Source organism: Microtus ochrogaster, chromosome 7 (genome assembly GCF_000317375.1).
Source record: "Microtus ochrogaster isolate Prairie Vole_2 chromosome 7, MicOch1.0, whole genome shotgun sequence".
NCBI lineage: Eukaryota > Metazoa > Chordata > Mammalia > Rodentia > Cricetidae > Microtus > Microtus ochrogaster.
In genome coordinates, this window is record NC_022014.1 from 2,680,806 (window position 1) to 2,699,179 (window position 18,374).

General features: G+C 51.6%; 3 protein-coding genes across 3 annotated transcripts in view; all 3 read right to left on the reverse strand.

Moving 5' to 3' along the window:
* Positions 1-2,588: 2,588 nt before the first annotated feature.
* LOC102001446 (serine protease 29-like) lies at positions 2,589-6,463 on the reverse strand. Its single transcript, XM_005350215.1, has 6 exons — positions 6,428-6,463; positions 4,900-4,960; positions 4,568-4,748; positions 4,191-4,456; positions 2,834-3,000; positions 2,589-2,753 (listed from the first exon to the last, which is right to left on the reverse strand). The coding sequence occupies exons 1-6, from the start codon at positions 6,461-6,463 to the stop codon at positions 2,589-2,591; spliced, it is 876 nt and encodes a 291-aa protein (XP_005350272.1).
* Positions 6,464-12,535: 6,072 nt separating this feature from the next.
* LOC101993791 (serine protease 29-like) lies at positions 12,536-14,312 on the reverse strand. Its single transcript, XM_005349100.2, has 5 exons — positions 14,252-14,312; positions 13,918-14,098; positions 13,541-13,806; positions 12,781-12,947; positions 12,536-12,700 (listed from the first exon to the last, which is right to left on the reverse strand). The coding sequence occupies exons 1-5, from the start codon at positions 14,310-14,312 to the stop codon at positions 12,536-12,538; spliced, it is 840 nt and encodes a 279-aa protein (XP_005349157.1).
* A 163-nt stretch (positions 14,313-14,475) lies between these two features.
* LOC102001719 (serine protease 28-like) overlaps positions 14,476-18,374 on the reverse strand; it is an 8,753-nt gene continuing 4,854 nt past the window's right edge. The window contains exon 4 of the mRNA XM_013347024.1: positions 14,476-14,625. Within this exon, the coding sequence (XP_013202478.1) occupies positions 14,476-14,625 (150 nt within the window). The remainder of the gene's footprint in view (positions 14,626-18,374) is intronic.

An 18,374-nucleotide genomic window follows, 5' to 3' on the forward strand; every position in this document is an offset into this window, starting at 1 on the left:
GTGAAACCTGGGAAGACACTCTGAATGACCCCCAGAATTCCTGAAGTCAAGGAGATGGTGGATACGGAGAACTGAGAACCCCAGCCCTGGCCACAGCCAACAGGATGTGATCACGGCTCCGGACTTGGGAGTTTTGTATCCTTTAAACATTCTGTGTGAGTCCACAGTCACAGTTGGTGCTCCTCCAAGAGAAACATGTGTTCACACAAAACACAAACTGCTAAAGCAGCGTTACTCCCAAGAACCGTCCTTGGAAACAGCCCAAACGTCCATCAACCTGTACCCAGATGAGTAAATCCTGCGGATTTCTTCAGGGTACTGTCCCAGCTGCAAGGGAAGAGCCGGGACACTTGTGTCACATGCATGTGCTCAGAAGCAGTAAGCAGGGAAGACCGGAGCCTGGAGGCACAGATCTACCTTCCCAGCCACAGGGGAAACTGGGGGTGTAGCCTAGTGGTAGAGTGTCCACCCAACACATGCAAGGCCCGAGAACAGACAGTGGATTGAGTCCTCCTGGGCAGGCCTAAGGGCCTCCGCAGGCTGAGGAAGGTGGTCACTCCCTAGAAAGCAATCTGGCCTCCTGCCCATCAGGAGCACCAGAGTGTATGTCAGGCCAAACTCAACAGGTTGATAGGATCCACTTCCATCGAGGTCCTGAGGGCTGTGCAGTATGTCTGTGTTACTAAGCCCCTAGCCTGTGAGGTCCCATAGGACCATAGGAGGAGGGAGGGTGCTGGGAGTCTAGCAAAGCATGGTGTGTACCACACCCTGTTGTCAGGTAGAAAGGTCCCAGGTCCCAAACCCTGCCTCCCATCACTGCCCTCACACATCCCATCCCAGACCCAGCGCTGTCAGAGTGCATGCCGGGCTATTCGCCTTCGTTCTGCCAGCAACCCGTAAAATAGTAAATAAAAGCCAATAAAAAGAGTGGGCACCCTCCCACCAGAGCTTTGGCATGGGAATTTGAGGCCAGCCGGGCCACGTAGATCTCCCTTCTCCAAAAGAAAGAAAACTGGAAGACAAAACGACCCTGGAAGGAGTGGGGAAGGCTGCTCTCTCTCTGCGGAGCACAAACAGGCTTGGGCTTCTGCCTGATGGCCAGGTAGGTCCCTTGCACACCTGACAGGCACCCCAAACTACAGTGGCCGTCTCACACCCTGCAGCACCACCTGGAGGCTCTCTGGTGCACAGCTAAGAGTGTTTTCCAAGGATTTACTCTGCCGCCCACGGTAGCTTGTCCAGTTCTCAGCTTTCAGCAAAAGCCGCCTTTTCTTCTCTTGTTCTCTCCTTAGAGCCATGTCCAAGTCACACATGGCAGAGACAGATGTGCACAGGTAGCAGGGCTCACCTCCCCTTCGCCTCCCTCAGTCCCAGGCATGCAGGTCCTGAGTGTGGGACAGAGAAGCTACAGTGATCCCGGGGAGGATCTCTGCTAGAGAACTGGGAGCTGGTGCAGGGGTGGACACAGGTGGCTGCTTGCTGATATTCGGGGCCCACAGCAGGCCACAGAACTGGCTTGTTCTCAGTCACCTTTGAGCACAGCCCACCCCTACTACCCTCCTCAGTAAGATACCGAAAGGTGTATGTGGTAGGGGCGAGACCACCCTTGCAATCCCCCCTCTTTCTCATCTCTCAGGTGAACTCTGACTGGGTCTCTTCTCACGCCCCTGCAGCCTTCATTCATCTCTCTTAGTCTTGGATTAGTCCCAACCAGGCTATGACCCTGTCCCCTATGTACCACAGACCTGACACCCTGCTCACTGCCCCATGCCTGTGGGCATCCTCCTTGGGACGCTCAGAATCTGCTCTAGATGAGACTAGTTGCGCCAGCCCCATCCTGGCTTGCTGATCCCTCATTAGGCTGCTCAGACACCTGCTTGCTGAGCCTGGGGCTCTGGCGGAAGGGTGCTGAGGCCAGGGCTTACTTCCCAGCTCCATCTTCCTTAGGTGACCGTGTCCATACGGTCTGAGTATCTGAATCTACAGAGTCCCAGCATAGAATGAACGTGGGGATGAAGGATGAGGACTTCCTGTGAGTCCCCTGATCCCAGGGACATTGTGCCACTGGTGATGGCTGAAGTCTTTTGTCGGGCTGAAGATCTCCCCCGGCCCCAAACTCTTTGTGCACAGTGTAACCACCCATTCTTGGGATGCCAAGATATTGAGGCCCAACAGTGACTGTCTAGCTACCCGGCCAGGACAAGGACACAGTACAAACAGGTTTAGCAGAGTGGGCAGATGATTCTGTCAACATATAGTAAACAACATCTGTAGGCCTCTTTTCCAAAGAAGAGGAGATGCAAACTCACACAAAATCCTGAGCTTAAATGTGCGCAGAACCTTTATTAAGACCAGCCAAAAGTTCAATAGCTGCATGCCTAGCAAATCCCACTCCTCTCTCCCTCGAGCTGAGAGCACCCACCCAGCCAGCCATCCTCCATGCTTTCTTCCCTGGGTCAGGGATGTCCAGATTCCCAGAAGGACAGGGGACTGGACAGGTTCAGGAGACCACACAAAGGCTGAAGCAGTGGATTCTGGGAGAGGTTAGCCAACTCATCTGTTGATCAGTAGGAGGCCGGCAGCTGAGCTCAGGAGAACAACTTCATCTGACCAGTGATCCAGGGCAGGAAGGACTGCACGCGGGCATAGACCCCAGGGATGTCTCTCAGGGCACAGCCGTAGCCCCAGCTCACCACTCCCACCAAGTTCCAGGAGCCTGCCACCCTGCAGACCAGGGGGCCACCTGAGTCACCCTAGAAGAGGAAGAAGCCTCAGTAAGTACTGACCTTGGAGTGGGGATGGGAACAGGAAGGGGGGCGTTGATGAGACTCACATAGCAGGCCCCACGGCCTTCGCTGCCAGCACACAGCATATCATCCTGGATGAATTTATAGTTATGGTTCCAGTGCCTGGTGGCATTGTGGTATAACTGCTCACAGACGGCATTGTCCACTATCTTCACCCGAACCTGCTGCAGGCGGTAGGGAGGTGGCAGTGATGCTGGGGAGAGAGGAAGCCAGGCTGGTGGCGCATACCTCCTACCTGTCCACTACCCTGCCTTTCCTCCTGGGAGCTGAGAATAGCTCTATCCCTACCCAAATCCATCCCTGGAATAGTGTGTGTGGGAGACACCAATCTGTGAGATCCATGTCCAACTCCAATACCTAGGAGGCTAAAGATGGATTCTGTCTCCTTATAGGGGCTGGCGAGATGGCTCAGCAGGTAGAAGTGCTTGCTGTCAATTCTGAAGACCTGAGTTCAAGCCCAGGGACTCAGAAGGAGAAAACATTCCTGCGAGATGAGTGCCGTGACACACATGCCCCCCAAATAGATACAAAAATAATGCAACAAAAATCTGTCTGCCTATAGTTCAAGGACCAAAGAGTATTCCTAAGAAGAGAGAGAATGGGGGACAGGAAGGAAGAGGGACTTTCCCCCTCAGAGTCTTGGGTTCTGGGCCCAGCCATGCCATTGGCCTCAGGTGCAGAGCTCTGATGAACATCTAAAGTGTCTGGCAGGCGATGAAAGGAGACAGAAACAGAGAACCACATTGGAGCACTGGACATAATTCTCAAGGTCCAAATCAGGAGCATAAGGAGAGAGAGCACGAGCAAGGAACTCAGGACCGCAAGGGGTGCACCCACACACTGAGACAATGGGGATGGTCTATTGGGAACTCACCAAGGCCAGCTGGCCTGGGTCTGAAAAAGCCTGGGATAAAACCGGAGTCTCTGAACATAGCGGACAATGAGGACTACTGAGAACTCAAGAACAATGGCAATGGGTTTCTGATCCTACTGCACGTACTGGCTTTGTAAGAGCCTAGGCAGTTTTGATGCTCAAGTTACTAGACCTGGATGGAGGTCGTCGGGGTTCCTTGGACTTCCCACAGGGCAGGGAACCCTGATTGCTCTTCGGGCTGAAGAGGGAGGGGCACTTGACTGGGGGAGGGGGAGGGAAATGGGGGGCAGTGGCTGGGAAGAGACGGAAATCTTAAATAAATAAATAAATAAATAAATAAATAAATAAATAAATAAAGTGTCTGGCAGAAACATCCTGAGGCACTCTGTATTCATCAGTACCTCCCATTTCCCTCCTGCATCCTGCTCCCTAGGACCCCAGTGCCACCCACCCGGAATCCTCAGATGGCAAGTGTGTTCCCACAGCCCAAACCTTTCCTTGATACATACCGAACATGTGGGCCATGCCCCAGCCAGTCACCCAGCATGGGTACCTCGAGTTGACCTCGAGAGATCCAGAGGTCAGTTTGACAGGCTTGATGTTGGCAGAGCAGTCCAGGGGTTTCTCCAGCCGGAGCAGAGCCACATCTGAACCCAGGCCAGCATTGACATAGTCCTGGTGTATGATGACCTGGCTCACTCTCAGCAGCTCCTTGCCCCCATAGAGGTAGACATCCCCAGCATGGATCCGGAAGGATGAAGGGTCAGCATCTCTCCTGAGGGCAGAAAGAAACTGTGACGACATATTCTAGTACGGTGGGGGCGTTGGCCCCGCCCTTCCGATTTACCCCTCATCCTACCCAGCACTGGATGGCAAAGGAACTCACTTGTGAATGCAGTGGGCAGCAGTCAACACCCACTGTGGGTGAATGATGGAGCCCCCACAGATGTGCATCCAGGAGGCCGTGTAGTAGTTGTAGATCCTTAGGCTGACCTGCCATGGCCACTTCCCCTGTGGGGCGCTGTTACCCCCCACGATGCCCACCAGTACATCCTCAGACACAGGTTCTGCAAGCAACAAGTAAAATGTCAGGGGACCAGTGCCCAACCTACCACCTACACTAGGATAGAGCAGGTCACACGTATGTCCCCAGCACTCTGGGGACTAGGCTTTATGTAGCCAGTGTAGAAAGAATGGGTTGCATGGGTTAGAACTCACCTGGGGTTCCAGCAGTGGTACACCCAACAAAGAGGAGGGTCAGACCCAGCAGGCGCCACATCTGTACAGAGACAAAGAGAGTACGTGAACGGGGTGGCTTCCATCAGGCTGGAGAGAGCTGGAGCCCCTGCATGGATCTGGGAGAAGACAGAAGCATGGAAGGGCATGAAGGAAGCCAGGCTTGCCTGTGATGAAGAAGACTGGAACCCAGAGATGAGCATCTGGAAGGGAGGAGGCTGATGCCTTTACTATGCCAGGTCTCGGGAGCTCCCTCCTGCCAAGGCTTCTCGGCCCCTTTATTCTCAAGCCCCAGGAAGTGAGCAGGACCTCTGCTCTAAGGAGGGGCTGGAAGGAAGTGGCTTTTAACCTCAGGCAGGGACTGTTGGGAACTATGTCCTTCCCTGGGTCCAGGCACCCAGAATAACAGTCATAAGGGTGTCACCGTCTGCTCAAAGCAACACAATGGGGAAGTTTGGAGGAGGAGTGCCTACTTCACCCCAACTTGCAACATGGGGGTCCAGGGAAGATAACCCTCTTCAGCTGTGTAGGTGACACTCAGACCCGGGTTAACCAGCCCCCCCCATGCTAAGTGCGTATAATCATGCTATCGACATTACAGGGAAGCTTCTGCCCAAGGCTCTCCCTGGGCCTACAGTGTCTAGAACATAGGTCCCAAATACACTTCACAAAAAACTACCCTGAATAGCTGAAAACCTTGCCACCAAGAACACTAATAGGCAGAGTTTACAGCATGGAACCCAGGACCCATTCTTTGTAGCAGTTGTAGGAGTGTGAAGCCCAAAGATACCAAAGCAGTGTGGGAGCCAGCAGCTCGCACACTCCACATCCTTGCCGGCAGCAGCTCCATCTTGAGTTTCTCCTCCACAAATCTTAGCATCAGACATGCCCTGGAACCACCATGGGCTCTGGCAGAGCTCTCTCCCAATTTGTGGCTGGTAATTCTGTGTGTGAGAGAGATGTGGGTCAGTCTGATGTAGTCCAAGATGGCCTCGGGCTCAGTACGTAGCCTAGGATAACCTTGAACTTCTGATTCTCCTGCCTTTACCTCTCTATCTCCCAAGTACTGGGATTACAGTTGTGTGCCAACTATGCCTGGTTTTATGCATTGCTGGGACATTTTAGGCAAGTAATCTACCCATTTCCAGCCTCTGGCAGTTCTTTCCTTCTGGAGGCAGGGAGGGGACGGTGAGACAGGGTTTCTCTGTGTATCCCCTGGCTGTCCTGGAACTCGCTCTGTAGACCAGGCTGGCTTCAAATTCAGAGACCCTCATACCTCTGCCTCCTGAGTGCTGCAATTAAAGGTGTGCACCACTACAGCCTGGCCCTCTGCAGAGCAGTTCTTTTACCTACAAAGTTCCCAGCTTTGGAACACTGGGGACAGTTCAAGGCTCCATGTGGGAACCTAAGGGGCCTATCTCCCATACTCAGGGTCAGATTCCTAGGCTTGCCATGGTTCTGTCCCTTCACTCACACTACCCAGAAGAATGAGGCTCCTTTGTGGGCTCACCAGCCCCATGGCAACCTCCTCTTTTTCAGCCACCATGATACCATCTTTCAGAAAGGGTCCCATCAGCTGGGCGATGGTGGCGCACGCCTTTAATCCTAGCACTCGGGAGGCAGAGGCAGGCGGATCTCTGTGAGTTCGAGACCAGCCTGGTCTACAGTGCTAGTTCCAGGACAGGCTCCAAAGCCACAGAGAAACCCTGTCTCGAAAAACCAAAAAAAAAAAAAAAAAGAAAAGAAAAGAAAGGGTCCCATCAGTCACTGGAAACATGTTCCTGCTCTTTTCCCAAGGTGTCGCAGAAAGCAATGACCATCCCTGCTCAGAACTTGAGGTCTCCAAGCTCTGAGAAAGTGGCTTTAGGTTTCAGGTAGTACTGATGGAATAGCACACCCGGTTGTTCGGGGCTGGCTCTCTCTGGGGAGTATGGAGGAAGCAAGGGAGATGCATATCTGACCTAGGTCCTCATACAGTGAGATCAAGTCCTGAGTGCTTGGACTAAGTGTACAGAGAACCTGTGCATGGGGACAGTGTGAGTCCGGCGGCCCCATAATGGGTCAGGGTGCTTTGGGAGAATCATGTAAGCCTAGCATCAGGGCATAGAGTGCTTGGCCCTGGGACCCTTGCACTGTAGCAAGGAAGGGGGGGGGACTGTGAGGTGGGAATCGCAGTCTGAAAGGAAGTCTAGCTGTGGTGTAGCCTCGAAACCTGCATGGACCATCAAGACTGGAAACAGCTAGCCAGATGTGGTGGCACACACCTTTTATCCCAACAGAAAGAGAGAACATGTGGATCTCTGAGTTTAAAGCCAGTCTGTCTAAATCACGAGCTCCAGGCTAGTCAAGGCTACACAGTGGGACCCTGTCTCAAACAACAAAACAAAGTAAGACTGGGAATGGCAAAAGAGGGAGAAGTAGGTTCTCCTAGACAAGAGATGCTTGTTTTTGCAGTTGCGTGCGAGTACAGACAGCAGGTGAGTTCAGGGTTGGCCCCTTTACGTCTCCCAAGGAGCCTAGCAAAACCTGGGGAGTGACCCACGAGATCACTCAAGGAAAACCATTTCCTGCTTCCTGTGGCTGTTGCAAGCCCAGGGTGCCTTATCTGGGTAAGATCACCTGAGGCCCCCATGAGTGGTCCTGCTGTCACTGTTAGGCAACAAGACCTGGAGACAGGATACCTGGCCGCCCTGATAGAGACGGGACCAGGCCACCATGAACGAGCACATCCAGCGATAGGATCAGAGAGAACTAGGGGGCCCAGGATCTGGGTCAGGTAGCCGTTAGCTCAGGAGCCACAACCTAACACATGAGAGGTCCTGTCCAAGTTCTGGGTTCGGGGATGCCGTTAGGTGAAGGATGTGGTTGCTCAGGGCTGGTGTTGCAAGAGGTGCTGGGCCATCATTGTCTTGGAGTAAAATGACTGGAGTTGTCAGGACACTTAAACTACAGCTGATCAGAGGCTCAGGCAAGGTTTTCCAATGTCTCCAAATATATCCCAGCCTATGCTCAAGGGAAACATGGATTATTGTTGAGCCAGCTCCTGGGTTAGGGACAGTACTTTTGCAAGACCCCAAAAGTCCTCCTCTTGAGTTCTGGGTGATCCAGGAAGAAATATACATTGTCCACATGATTAGATTTTGTTACAGGAGTGCCTCCTTGTTAGTCCCAGCTGCCTGGCTAGCTAAGACCCGAAATAAGCACACAAAAACTGTATTAATTAAATCACTGCTTGGCCCATTAGCTCTTGTTTCTTACTGGCTAACTCTTAAATATTAATTTAACCCATTTCTATTCATCTGTGTATCACCATGAGGCTGCGGCCTACCAGCAAAGTTTCAGCACATCTATCTCTGGCAGCTCCATGACTTCTGTCTGACTCTGCCCTTCTTCCTCCCAGCATTCAGTCCAGTTTTCCTGGCCTACCTAAGTTCTGTCCTATCAACAGGCCAAGGCAGTTTCTTTATTCACTAATGGTAATCACAGCACACAGAGGGGACTCCACATCAATATTTGCTCAGTCACATGTGATGCTGACTGGTTCCCAGCATTCTCAGGTTGACGTTGAGGGAGCAGAAACAATTTCAGTCACTGGTGAGGGAGCCCTGGCTGTGAAGCAGCATGTCAGAATACCCCTGACTAGTATTGGAGGCTGCCTTAATGGATGTTCAGTCTGAGCCTTGAACAGATGGGACGTTAGCCTGGGAGTCGGGAACAGAGCAGAATGTCCCTGGGATTGAGATGAGCTAGTGTCAGGGAAAAGCCTGGGGTCTTGACAGCTCTACCTCACAAAGCTGGTCTCAACGTACTGACTTGTCTTCAGTGCCCAGGGCCACACTTGCCCTGTTCTCTTCTCATGGCACCAGGCTCAGAGGTGAGCAGGGGGAAAGGTCCAGGGTTGACACTCTCAGTGCTTGGTCCTCAGCCTGTGTTTTCTGAGTTGTGTGGCCTTAGGGAAACCATTATCTCCTCTGCTCCTAATCTGGAGTACAGGGACAATCTCCCCTGCCTTGGGAGGAAAGAGCTGTGCCCAGTGAGTGTGACACAGGAGTGTCCCCAGGTAATGTCCCGGGAGTTATTATTGGTCATTGTTTTTTTGAAAACGGGTTTACCAAGAACATTCCAGAAAGGGTTCTGACACTAATAGAATCCTAAAAGGTTTGCTTACGCCGAGATTTCACTAGAGACCAGCCAGCTGTGTGTTCACAGAAGCACCTGTCAAAGGCGTCAGGGCACAGTGGGCTCGGCCCTGAGGAAGGCCAGGCTTGGCTGAAACATCTCTGTGCAGACTGCAGCAACATTCAGTTATGATCTTCTCCATTTAATTTTCTTGTCTTTTACATTTAATTGTCTCATCTTTTAGAGAGCATTTTGCTTTTTAAAAAAGCAGCAATGTCAGACCGGGGACATAACTCAGTGCCAGAGTCCTTGTCAGCCCAAGACTCTGGCTTCAACCCCCAGCACTGTAACAGAAAGAACAAAAACAAACAAACAAACAAACAAAAAACACCAAATCAACAATGTCCATTAATGAAAACTCATCTGCTTCCCTGTAGATAAGGATAGGGCTGGAGCCATTTGTGAGAAAGGATGAGTGTAAACCAAGTCCAGCTCTCAGACTTCAAACCACCTAAGTGTGTGCCTCTCTAGACACTGGCCTGCAGGCACCAGCTACCCTCAGCCCCAGATGCCCCAGCAGAGGACATTACACCTAGGGCTCCTGGGACATGTAGAAGAAGGCATGTCAGCCACTCAGCCTGGTGAGGGTGCCTCCACAGACCTGCTACCCTCATTTGCTGTGGATGACTGTCAGGACCTTGCAGGGGGAAGCTACTATATCATCATCAGTAAGGGATGTGGAGACAAAGCTAATTGCTAGGGGTAATAGTGTGGTTACAGCAGGAATATCACCAGGGTATATTCTCTGGAAGTCGGTGCCATCCTATAAAGGAAGGTGAGGTGGGGTTCCTTCCCCACCCCTCCCGCCAACTTTAGAGTCTATCAAGTGGGATCAACTTTCTGAGCCTCCAGGCAAAGGTCACTCAGTGAAAATTAGTGAGACGTATACTCTGTCCCAGGCGTCATGGTGGATACTGAGGCCAACCTAGCCTACACAGTGAGTTTCAGGCCAGGCAAGGCTACAAACATAGGAAGATCCTGTCTCAGAGCCAGGCGTGATGCACCCTTTAATCCTAGTACTTGGGAGGCAGAGGCAGGCAGATCTGTGAGTTCAAGGCCAGCCTGGTCTACAAAGTGAGTTCCAGGACAGCCAGGACTACACAGAGAAACCCTGTCTCGGAAGAAGGAAAAAAAAAACAAATAAAAAGATCTTGTCTGGGGCTGGAGGCAGGTGTGATGATTCCCAGCAGGTACAAGAGCTACTAACCCTGACAACCAGAGCTCCATCCCTGAGAGTCACGTGGTAGGAGAAGGGAGCTGATTCCTACAGCTGTCCTCTGATCTCCACATATGCACCCTTCCCCCCCAGACACACACACACACACGCATCCAGGCACACACACATGCACACATGCACAAAGCACAAACACATACACATGCATGCATGCACACATGCACACACACACGCTCACTTGTGACCACTAGCTTTTGGCCAGAGACTGAGGGAATATTTCTGTACCCTGATAGGTAGACTAGGGGCACTTACACTAACATGTTCTTCTGAAGAGCAGAAGGACACCTTTGGTATATTGACTGGCACCTAGAAGTGTTGACAAGTATTGGCTCTCCTGTTCTAGATATTAGCATCCTGTAAACCACACAGAATGCTTCACAGCAGGCATGGGCATCCAGTACCACATGGAGCACAGCTGGGCACAGTGGACTCAAACAGCCCACTGACCACACTTCCCTAGCCCTGGCTCCCACCATGTCACCGACAGAAAATAAAAAGTCATTAGGGTGGCACAGGAAGGGTCTCAAGCACAGGCTGTGGGGAATCTGACTGCTTCAGTCAGAGGAGCAGTGCCCATTGCCCCACCACCCTGAGGACCCCCTGCTTACCCCCAGGAAGGAGGAGTTAGAAAAGAAAGAACCGGGTCAACCCAACTCCAGCATCCTGGGAGCCATGGAATAGCCATAGTCAGAAACTCCATGTTCTTCTGCCCTTTGCCATCTGACCCTGAAGCAATGTCACCCAAGTTGTGTGCTACAGAAAAGCCTTTTCCTTCCACCTTCCCTGTCCTGAAGAGGTATTGGAAGCACAGGGCGGATCTTGCTCTTGATGGGATGTGCTGGATAAATAGGGGCCTCTGTGTGTGTGTGTGTGTGTGTGTGTGTGTGTGTGTGTGTGTGTGTGTGTGTGTTTAGAGAGCATGTGGTACCTTTGAGGACAGCGGCACTGTCCAGATGCCTGTGGGAGCCATGGGAATCAGATGACTGCCGCTCCCCCTGGACAGTCCCCTCTCTCATTGCTCTGCTCAGCTACAGGCAGGAAAGGGAAGGAAACCATGCTAAGACACCTGCTTCCCTTCAGAAGAACAGAGGTCAAACCTGCCCTGCCTTGAGGCCCCTGCTTAGCCAGCTGGGAGCCCCACAGGACCCTATGATCTTCCCTGCAATTCTGATTGCCCCTCCAGACTCAGCAGAACCCCAGTCAGAGCCTCTTCCATCCCCTCTCGACCCCTGGCCCCTTAAGGTGAAGCTCATCAGAGTATAGCATTCATCGGGCCCCTCCCATCTCCTACAAGTCACAAAGGCCAGTGCAGCTCACTGCTATGCACCTGGCTGACCTCTGCAGATTACCAGCTCCTGGGTGGAGCCTCTGGACGAAGGGACATCCCTGTCTTAGTCTGAGGTTGACACTTCCCACCTTCCTTCTGCTGCTTCTAGTGAATGGAGTTAGTCAGCCCCTCTCTATCAACCCCCACCCACCATGTACCCAGGGTCAGAATCGCTCTGTGAGGGAGGCTGTGTAGCTGCTGGCCTTCATCCTTACTCCGGAAATAAGATAGCTGCCACTGTGTGTAGTTCAAGGCAAGAGCCCAAGCCACTCAGATAACCTTAGCCACACTGGATAACTGAGTCTACAGAGTCTTGGGGTAAAAAAAAAAACAACAAAAAAAAAAAACACAAATGAGGTACAGGAAGGACATCAGCATTGCAGCAGTCTCCTGGCCCTAGAGTGACGTTGCTAATGGTCAGAGAATCATTGTCCCAAGGCTGGACGCCTGGGATTGTCACCCTTCCTATCACTGCACAATGTTACCATATCCAGGTTCCAGGATGCTATAGGGATGCTAGGTGCTTGAGAGACAAGAATCAGCCTGATAACTGTTCAGGGTGCCTGGGGAACATGTGCAGACTGCCCAAGCCCCATGTCTGGTGACTTCAGCCCTTGCTTACTTGTCTAGAAAACCATTAAAACAGCATCTATAGGTGTTTCCACTACAGAAAAAAAACAGATTTGTATTCACACAAAAACTCAAACGTGAATGTGCAACACATTTTTATTAAAGAAGCCAGGAAATAGTCCTTCAGTAGCTAGTGCTCAGCGCACTGGGCACCAGCGCTCCAGAGCCTAAGCCCTGCACGGCCATCCGGGAATCGTGACGAAAGCCGAGCCGTCGTCGGCTGACCAGAATGAGGCCAGCAGCTGGTCTTAGGAGAACTTCTTTATCTGACCAGTGATCCAGGGCAGGAAGGACTGCACGCGGGCATAGACCCCAGGGATGTCTCTCAGGGCACAGCCGTAGCCCCAGCTCACCACTCCCACCAAGTTCCAGGAGCCTGCCACCCTGCAGACCAGGGGGCCACCTGAGTCACCCTGGGAGAAAAAGAAGCATTGATGGTTATTGGCTCTGACGTGGGAATGAGGACAGAGATTGGGAGGTGGATGGGACTCACATAGCAGGAGTCTCGGCCCTCGCTGCCTGCGCATAACATGTCCTGTAGGATGATTCTCCGATCTCGATTGTGGTGGCCAGAGGCGTTGTGGTAGAGCTCCTCACAAAGGTCATTGCCCACTATCTTCACCTGCACCTGTTGCAGGCGGTAGGGAGGAGGCAGTGGTGCTGGGGAGAAGAGAGGTGGGACCAGTTGGTGCATAGATTCCCCTAGCCATCCCACGACCCTACTGCTCCACCTGGAGTGGAGGGGAGGCCTCTCTCCAGTGTAGCTCCATCCCTGTCTAAGGCCTCTACAAGCATCAGTCTCTCCTTTGTGGAAAAGAATGTGTGGATGGCAGCCCGAAGGGGCCATGTTCACCCATAACTGCTTGGACACATGGATTCTGTCCACTTGTCTGTCAAGGGCCAAACAAAAGGGTTTGTTTGCTGACATTTTCTCCAGAATACTTTATTATTAGTTGGAAAATAAGAACCAATCCTTCCATCTCAGAATCTTGATTTCTGGACCCAACTGTGTCATTGGCCTCAGATGCAGAGACTCCGGCGGATATCTAGAGTAACTTGGAGGTGTAGCTAGATTAGTCCATGTTGGTCTGCAACTCTCTCTTTCCTCTTTGGGTCCTGCTCCCAGGACCTTGGTACCACCCACAACTTGGTACCACCCACAACTTGGTACCACCCACAACTTGGTACCACCCACAAGGAATCCTCAGATGGCAAGTGTGTTCCCACAGCTCACATCCTTCCCCAATACTTACCGAACATGCTCACTGTACCCCAGCCAGTCACCCAGCACTCATCCTTCTCGTTGACCTCGAGAGACCCAGAGGTCAGTTTGACAGGCTTGATGTTGGCAGAGAAGTCCAGGGGTTTCTCTAGCCGGAGCAGAGCCACATCTGAACCCAGGCCAGCATTGACATAGTCCCGGTGCATGAGGACTTGGCTCACTCTCAGCAGCTTCTTGCCCCCATAGAGGTAGACATCCCCAGCATGGATCCGGAAGGATGAAGGGTCAGCATCTCTCCTGAGGGCAGAAAGAAGCTGTGACGACATATTCTAGTACCGTGGGGGTGTTGGCCCCACCCTTCCGATTTACCCTTCATCCTACCCAGCACTGGATGGCAAAGGAACTCACTTGCGAATGCAGTGGGCAGCAGTCAACACCCACTGTGGGTGAATGATGGAGCCCCCACAGATGTGCATCCAGGAGGCCGTGTAGTAGTTGTAGATCCTTAGGCTGACCTGCCATGGCCACTTCCCCTGTGGGGCGCTGTTACCCCCCACGATGCCCACCAGTACATCTTCAGACACAGGTTCTGCAAGCAACAAGTAAAATGTCAGGGGACCAGTGCCCAACCTACCACCTACACTAGGATAGAGCAGGCCATGCGCATGCCCCCCAGAGTCCTGGGGACAGGGTTTCTTGGAGGCTCTGTAGAATGGAAGAAGTGCTAGGGATAAGGACTCACCTGGGGTTCCAGCAGTGGTACACCCAACAAAGAGGAGGGTCAGACACAGCAAGCTCCACATCTGTAGAGAGAAGCACAGGGGCCAGGAGTTGGAGGGGCCTGGAAGTAGTCTGGGTCAGGGTGGAGAGGACTTGAGCATGATTCTGGGCAAGAACAGGAGCATAGAGAGGTGTGGAGGGGACTGGGCTTGCCTAGGTTGGGATGGAGAGCATGGAAATCCAAAGTCAGTGAAGGTATCTGGGAAAGGAGAGGATGGTGCCCTTACCATGCCCGGTCTCCACAAAGTCCTCCAGCTTAGGCCTCTCAGCCCCTTTATCCTCAAGCCCCAGGAAGTGGGCAGGGGGCTTTGGCCTGGTCACTTCTTGGAGGAAGAGCTGGGAGGAAGTGGCATATGACCTCAGGAAGGATGGGAGGGGAGACCTGGAGTCCTTTGCTAGCAGGGTTACATGGGTGTCACTACCTGTTTGCAGCAGCATCACCAGGAATGTTGGGAAGAGACAGAAGTGTCAGATATCCCAGATGCAGCGTGTGTCTTATGGGTGAGAGAATCCACCATCCATCTAGTTAACTCTGAGACTCCAGTGGAGCAATTCCCCCACGCTGGGAACACACAGCCATACCCAACACATGTCACAAAGAGTTCCAGGCCTAAGGGTCCTCTGCTAAGTGTGCACTGTCCAGCCCCAGACAGTGCATCCTGCAGAAATTCCCCAGGGCATCCTGCAAGGGCCTTCTTGCTGCTTCAGTGAGCAACCGAGGTTTAAGAGTCCAGTGCTGGTCAGGGACATCCACAACCCAGGACTGTGGCTTCTGTGACTAACTTTGCTGTCAAATCCAAGAACAGATGTTGCCTGGAGCCCGCAGTGGGCCAAGCCAAGCTCTCCTGTTTGTGGACCAATTAGACAACACTTTCCTGTAGCTCTGGCTACTGGAGTGGTTGGGTGGTTGAAGGGCAGAGACCCAAGGGATAGACCATGTGCCTGCCCCACTCCCAACTCTACAATGGAATTTGCCCTTTTAGGGCCAAAGGAACACCTAACTAGCCTGATTCTGGAAGCTCTGTGTTCCTGGCAGGAACCCAGAGATCACCTGGATTCCATCCCGGGCCCAACCTTTCACAGCTGGGAGAGTGTGCCCCAATGAGACACCATCAGCCAGCATCCATGGGCATTTCTGGTTTGGAGCCTGTGACGACCTCACAGGCACACAGTAGGTAGAAGCCAGCAGTGCTGCCAAACTCAGGGCACTCTCACTTTACAGTTTACAGTGTCCCATTAAAATGACCCTGGTTCTGCCACAGACACAATCTCTCCCACCCATCTTGTGGCCGAAACAAAGATGCCAAAGAATTCTAGACCTGAGAATTTGTCAGTAACTGGCTCCCTACAGAGTCCCTGCTGTCAGCATAGGAGGGTCAGGATACCCCACTGTCCCCTCCATAGAGGCTCTCAGAGGCAGCTCAGAGCCAGAGTGGGGACTCACCTTGGTTCCAAAAATATCAAGTCCCGTTATATAAGAACTAGCCACAGGTATTGTGAGACCCTCAAGAATGGCAGGTGTGCCCAGAACTGCCCAGGACACATTCAGGGAATTCAGTAGCAGAGGTATTTCTCACAAAGAAGCAAGACAGATGATTCCCATACCCCTGAGCAGGAGGAAGGGTTTATATGCTAAACTGGACAAAGGTGACCCATAGCTACCTCAAACCGGAACCCTGAACCCTGGCTTTCTCAAACACTATTAGCAAGTCCGACATCAGTAAAAAGACAATATGGGCATCAGAGCCTGGCTGGAAACCCTTAGATGGTTATCATAACAACAGCCAGACCATTGCCACATCTAGTGATAGGATCAGAAACAGCCAGCAGCCATACAGCAGTGGGGTACATCTGTTAGCACAGGAGCCACAGACTGACCAACCAGAGGGTCGTGACCAGGTTCTGGTCTCAGGGATGCTGTTAGAAGGATGTGGCTACCCAGGGCTTTGTTGCAAGAAGGGATGTTGGGCAGAAGCTGGGACAGGGGAACAGCACTGGGCACCAGGGTCTCAGAGCAGGGTCTACCCAGGAGTAGTGGAAAGGCAAAATCTTGTTTTTCTTTTGTGTCCTACTGCATCCCAGCCCTAGGGACAAGGAGAATGTATTAGTGATAATCTTAGCACTGGGCAAAGTGCTTCTGAAAGATGTGAAAGGTTAAACTGGAGGATTAGCAGTTAGCTAGATCCCTGATGGAATGACAGGGAGGGGAGCAGCACTGGAGTAAGACAGCAAGAAGGCTGGAGAGACGGCTCACCTGTTAAGAGCACTTACCGCTCTTGTAGAGGACCTGATGTCCGTTCCCAGAATTCACATGCACAGCTCGGGATCACCTGTAACTCTAGCTCACGGGGTTTCCAACCCTTTGGCGTCTTTGGGTCTCTGCACATGTATAAATCTATACAGAGACCACACACACACACACACACACACACACACACACACACCTAAAAATAATAAAAATAAACTTTAAAAGAAGCAAACTTCTAAGATGACAAAAGCCCAACTTCTTAACACTCTCCTGACCTGAGGCGAAAGCCTGGCAGCTTAAAACAAAGGCATAATGGGGCCTTTTTCTCCCACCAAGAGGGCTCCTGTTCTGATAAGTTGGAGGTCTGTCTGATCAAGACACTGTTAATGAGAATTCTAGAAAAACCAAGTGACTGGTTACAGTTACAATGATGTGGAGAAGCGGGAATGTTGCAGCTGCAGAAGCTAGTTAACTTATCTTGGACTAGCTGTATCCCCCAGAACAGCCTCTTTGTCCACCTGAGTCAGAACTAGCATCCCGTGACTAATCTGTAAAAATCATTGGAATCTATTAACTTACAGACCACAAATGTGCTTACTTCCTGCTTCCATGTGTTTGCCCTTCTGAGCACACCCCATTGACCAAGTGTTAAGTTTGTCTGGTCCAGACTCTTCAGTTGGAGTGGTGATCTCTTTCTCTGAGACCCAGAACTTTTTTCTTTCTTTCTTTTTAAAGCAGTTTTGTTTAAAATTGATTTATTTATTATGTATTCCTGCACACTAGAAGAGGGCGTGATGGTTGTGAGCACCATGTGGGCACTGGGAATCGAACTCAGGACCCTTGAAAGAGCAACCAGTGCTTTTAACCACTCTCCAACTCCCAGAACTTATTTCTAACCATGCCCTACTTTTAAATTTTAAATTATTTATTTGTTTGTTTGTTTACTTGGTTTTTCGAGACAGGGTTTCTCTGTGTAGCAGTTCTGGCTGTCCTGGACTTTCTACATAGACCAGGCTAGCCTCCCAATTGCTGGGATTAAAGGTGTGCACCACCACCATCCAGTTATTTACCTATATTTTTAAAATGTTATGTATATGGATGCTTTGTCTGCATGTATGTGTTAGGTCTCAAACCTGGGACAAATGGCTGAGGTGCCTATTAAACATTTCAAAGAAGACATGGTCACTAGGCTCTCCCTGCATCCCCCAGGCCCTACCTGATACAGGGCCCTCCTGGCTGGCATACTCCACCCCTACTCCAAACTTCTTCAGCCCAGGGGCTGACATGCCCCTTCCCCAGCTGCTCTTCCCTGTATAATCCAGCCATTTTGGTTACCTGTTCTCTTTCCTTTGCCCTCTTAGCTGCTGCTCCTAGTTCCCTCTCCCTCCTCCTCCCCATCTCCTCACGTAGCTGGGGTCAGCTCTGCTCTGGGCTTTCCCAGATGTCCCCTCCTCTGGCTATGGTCTCCCACACAGCTACAATAACCTTTCGCCTCCACCATGCCTAAGAGCAGCCATGTCCTTTCCTCTGTATTTCTTTTTCTCATCATCATTATCTGTGCACCCCTTGCATGCCGATGTCCATGGAAGCCAGAAGAGGGTATGAGATCCCCTGGAACTGAAGCTACAGGCAGTTGTGAGCTGCCATGTGGGTGCTAAGAATCAAACCTGTCCTCTGGAAGAGCAGCTAGTGCTCTGAATCACTGTCAGCTCATTTTAAGCTGGTGATCTCAATTGGAACTCCTTTTTTTTTTTTTTTTTTTTTTGGTTTTTCGAGACAGGGTTTCTCTATGGCTTTGGAGCCTGTCCTGGAACTAGCTCTGTAGACCAGGCTGGTC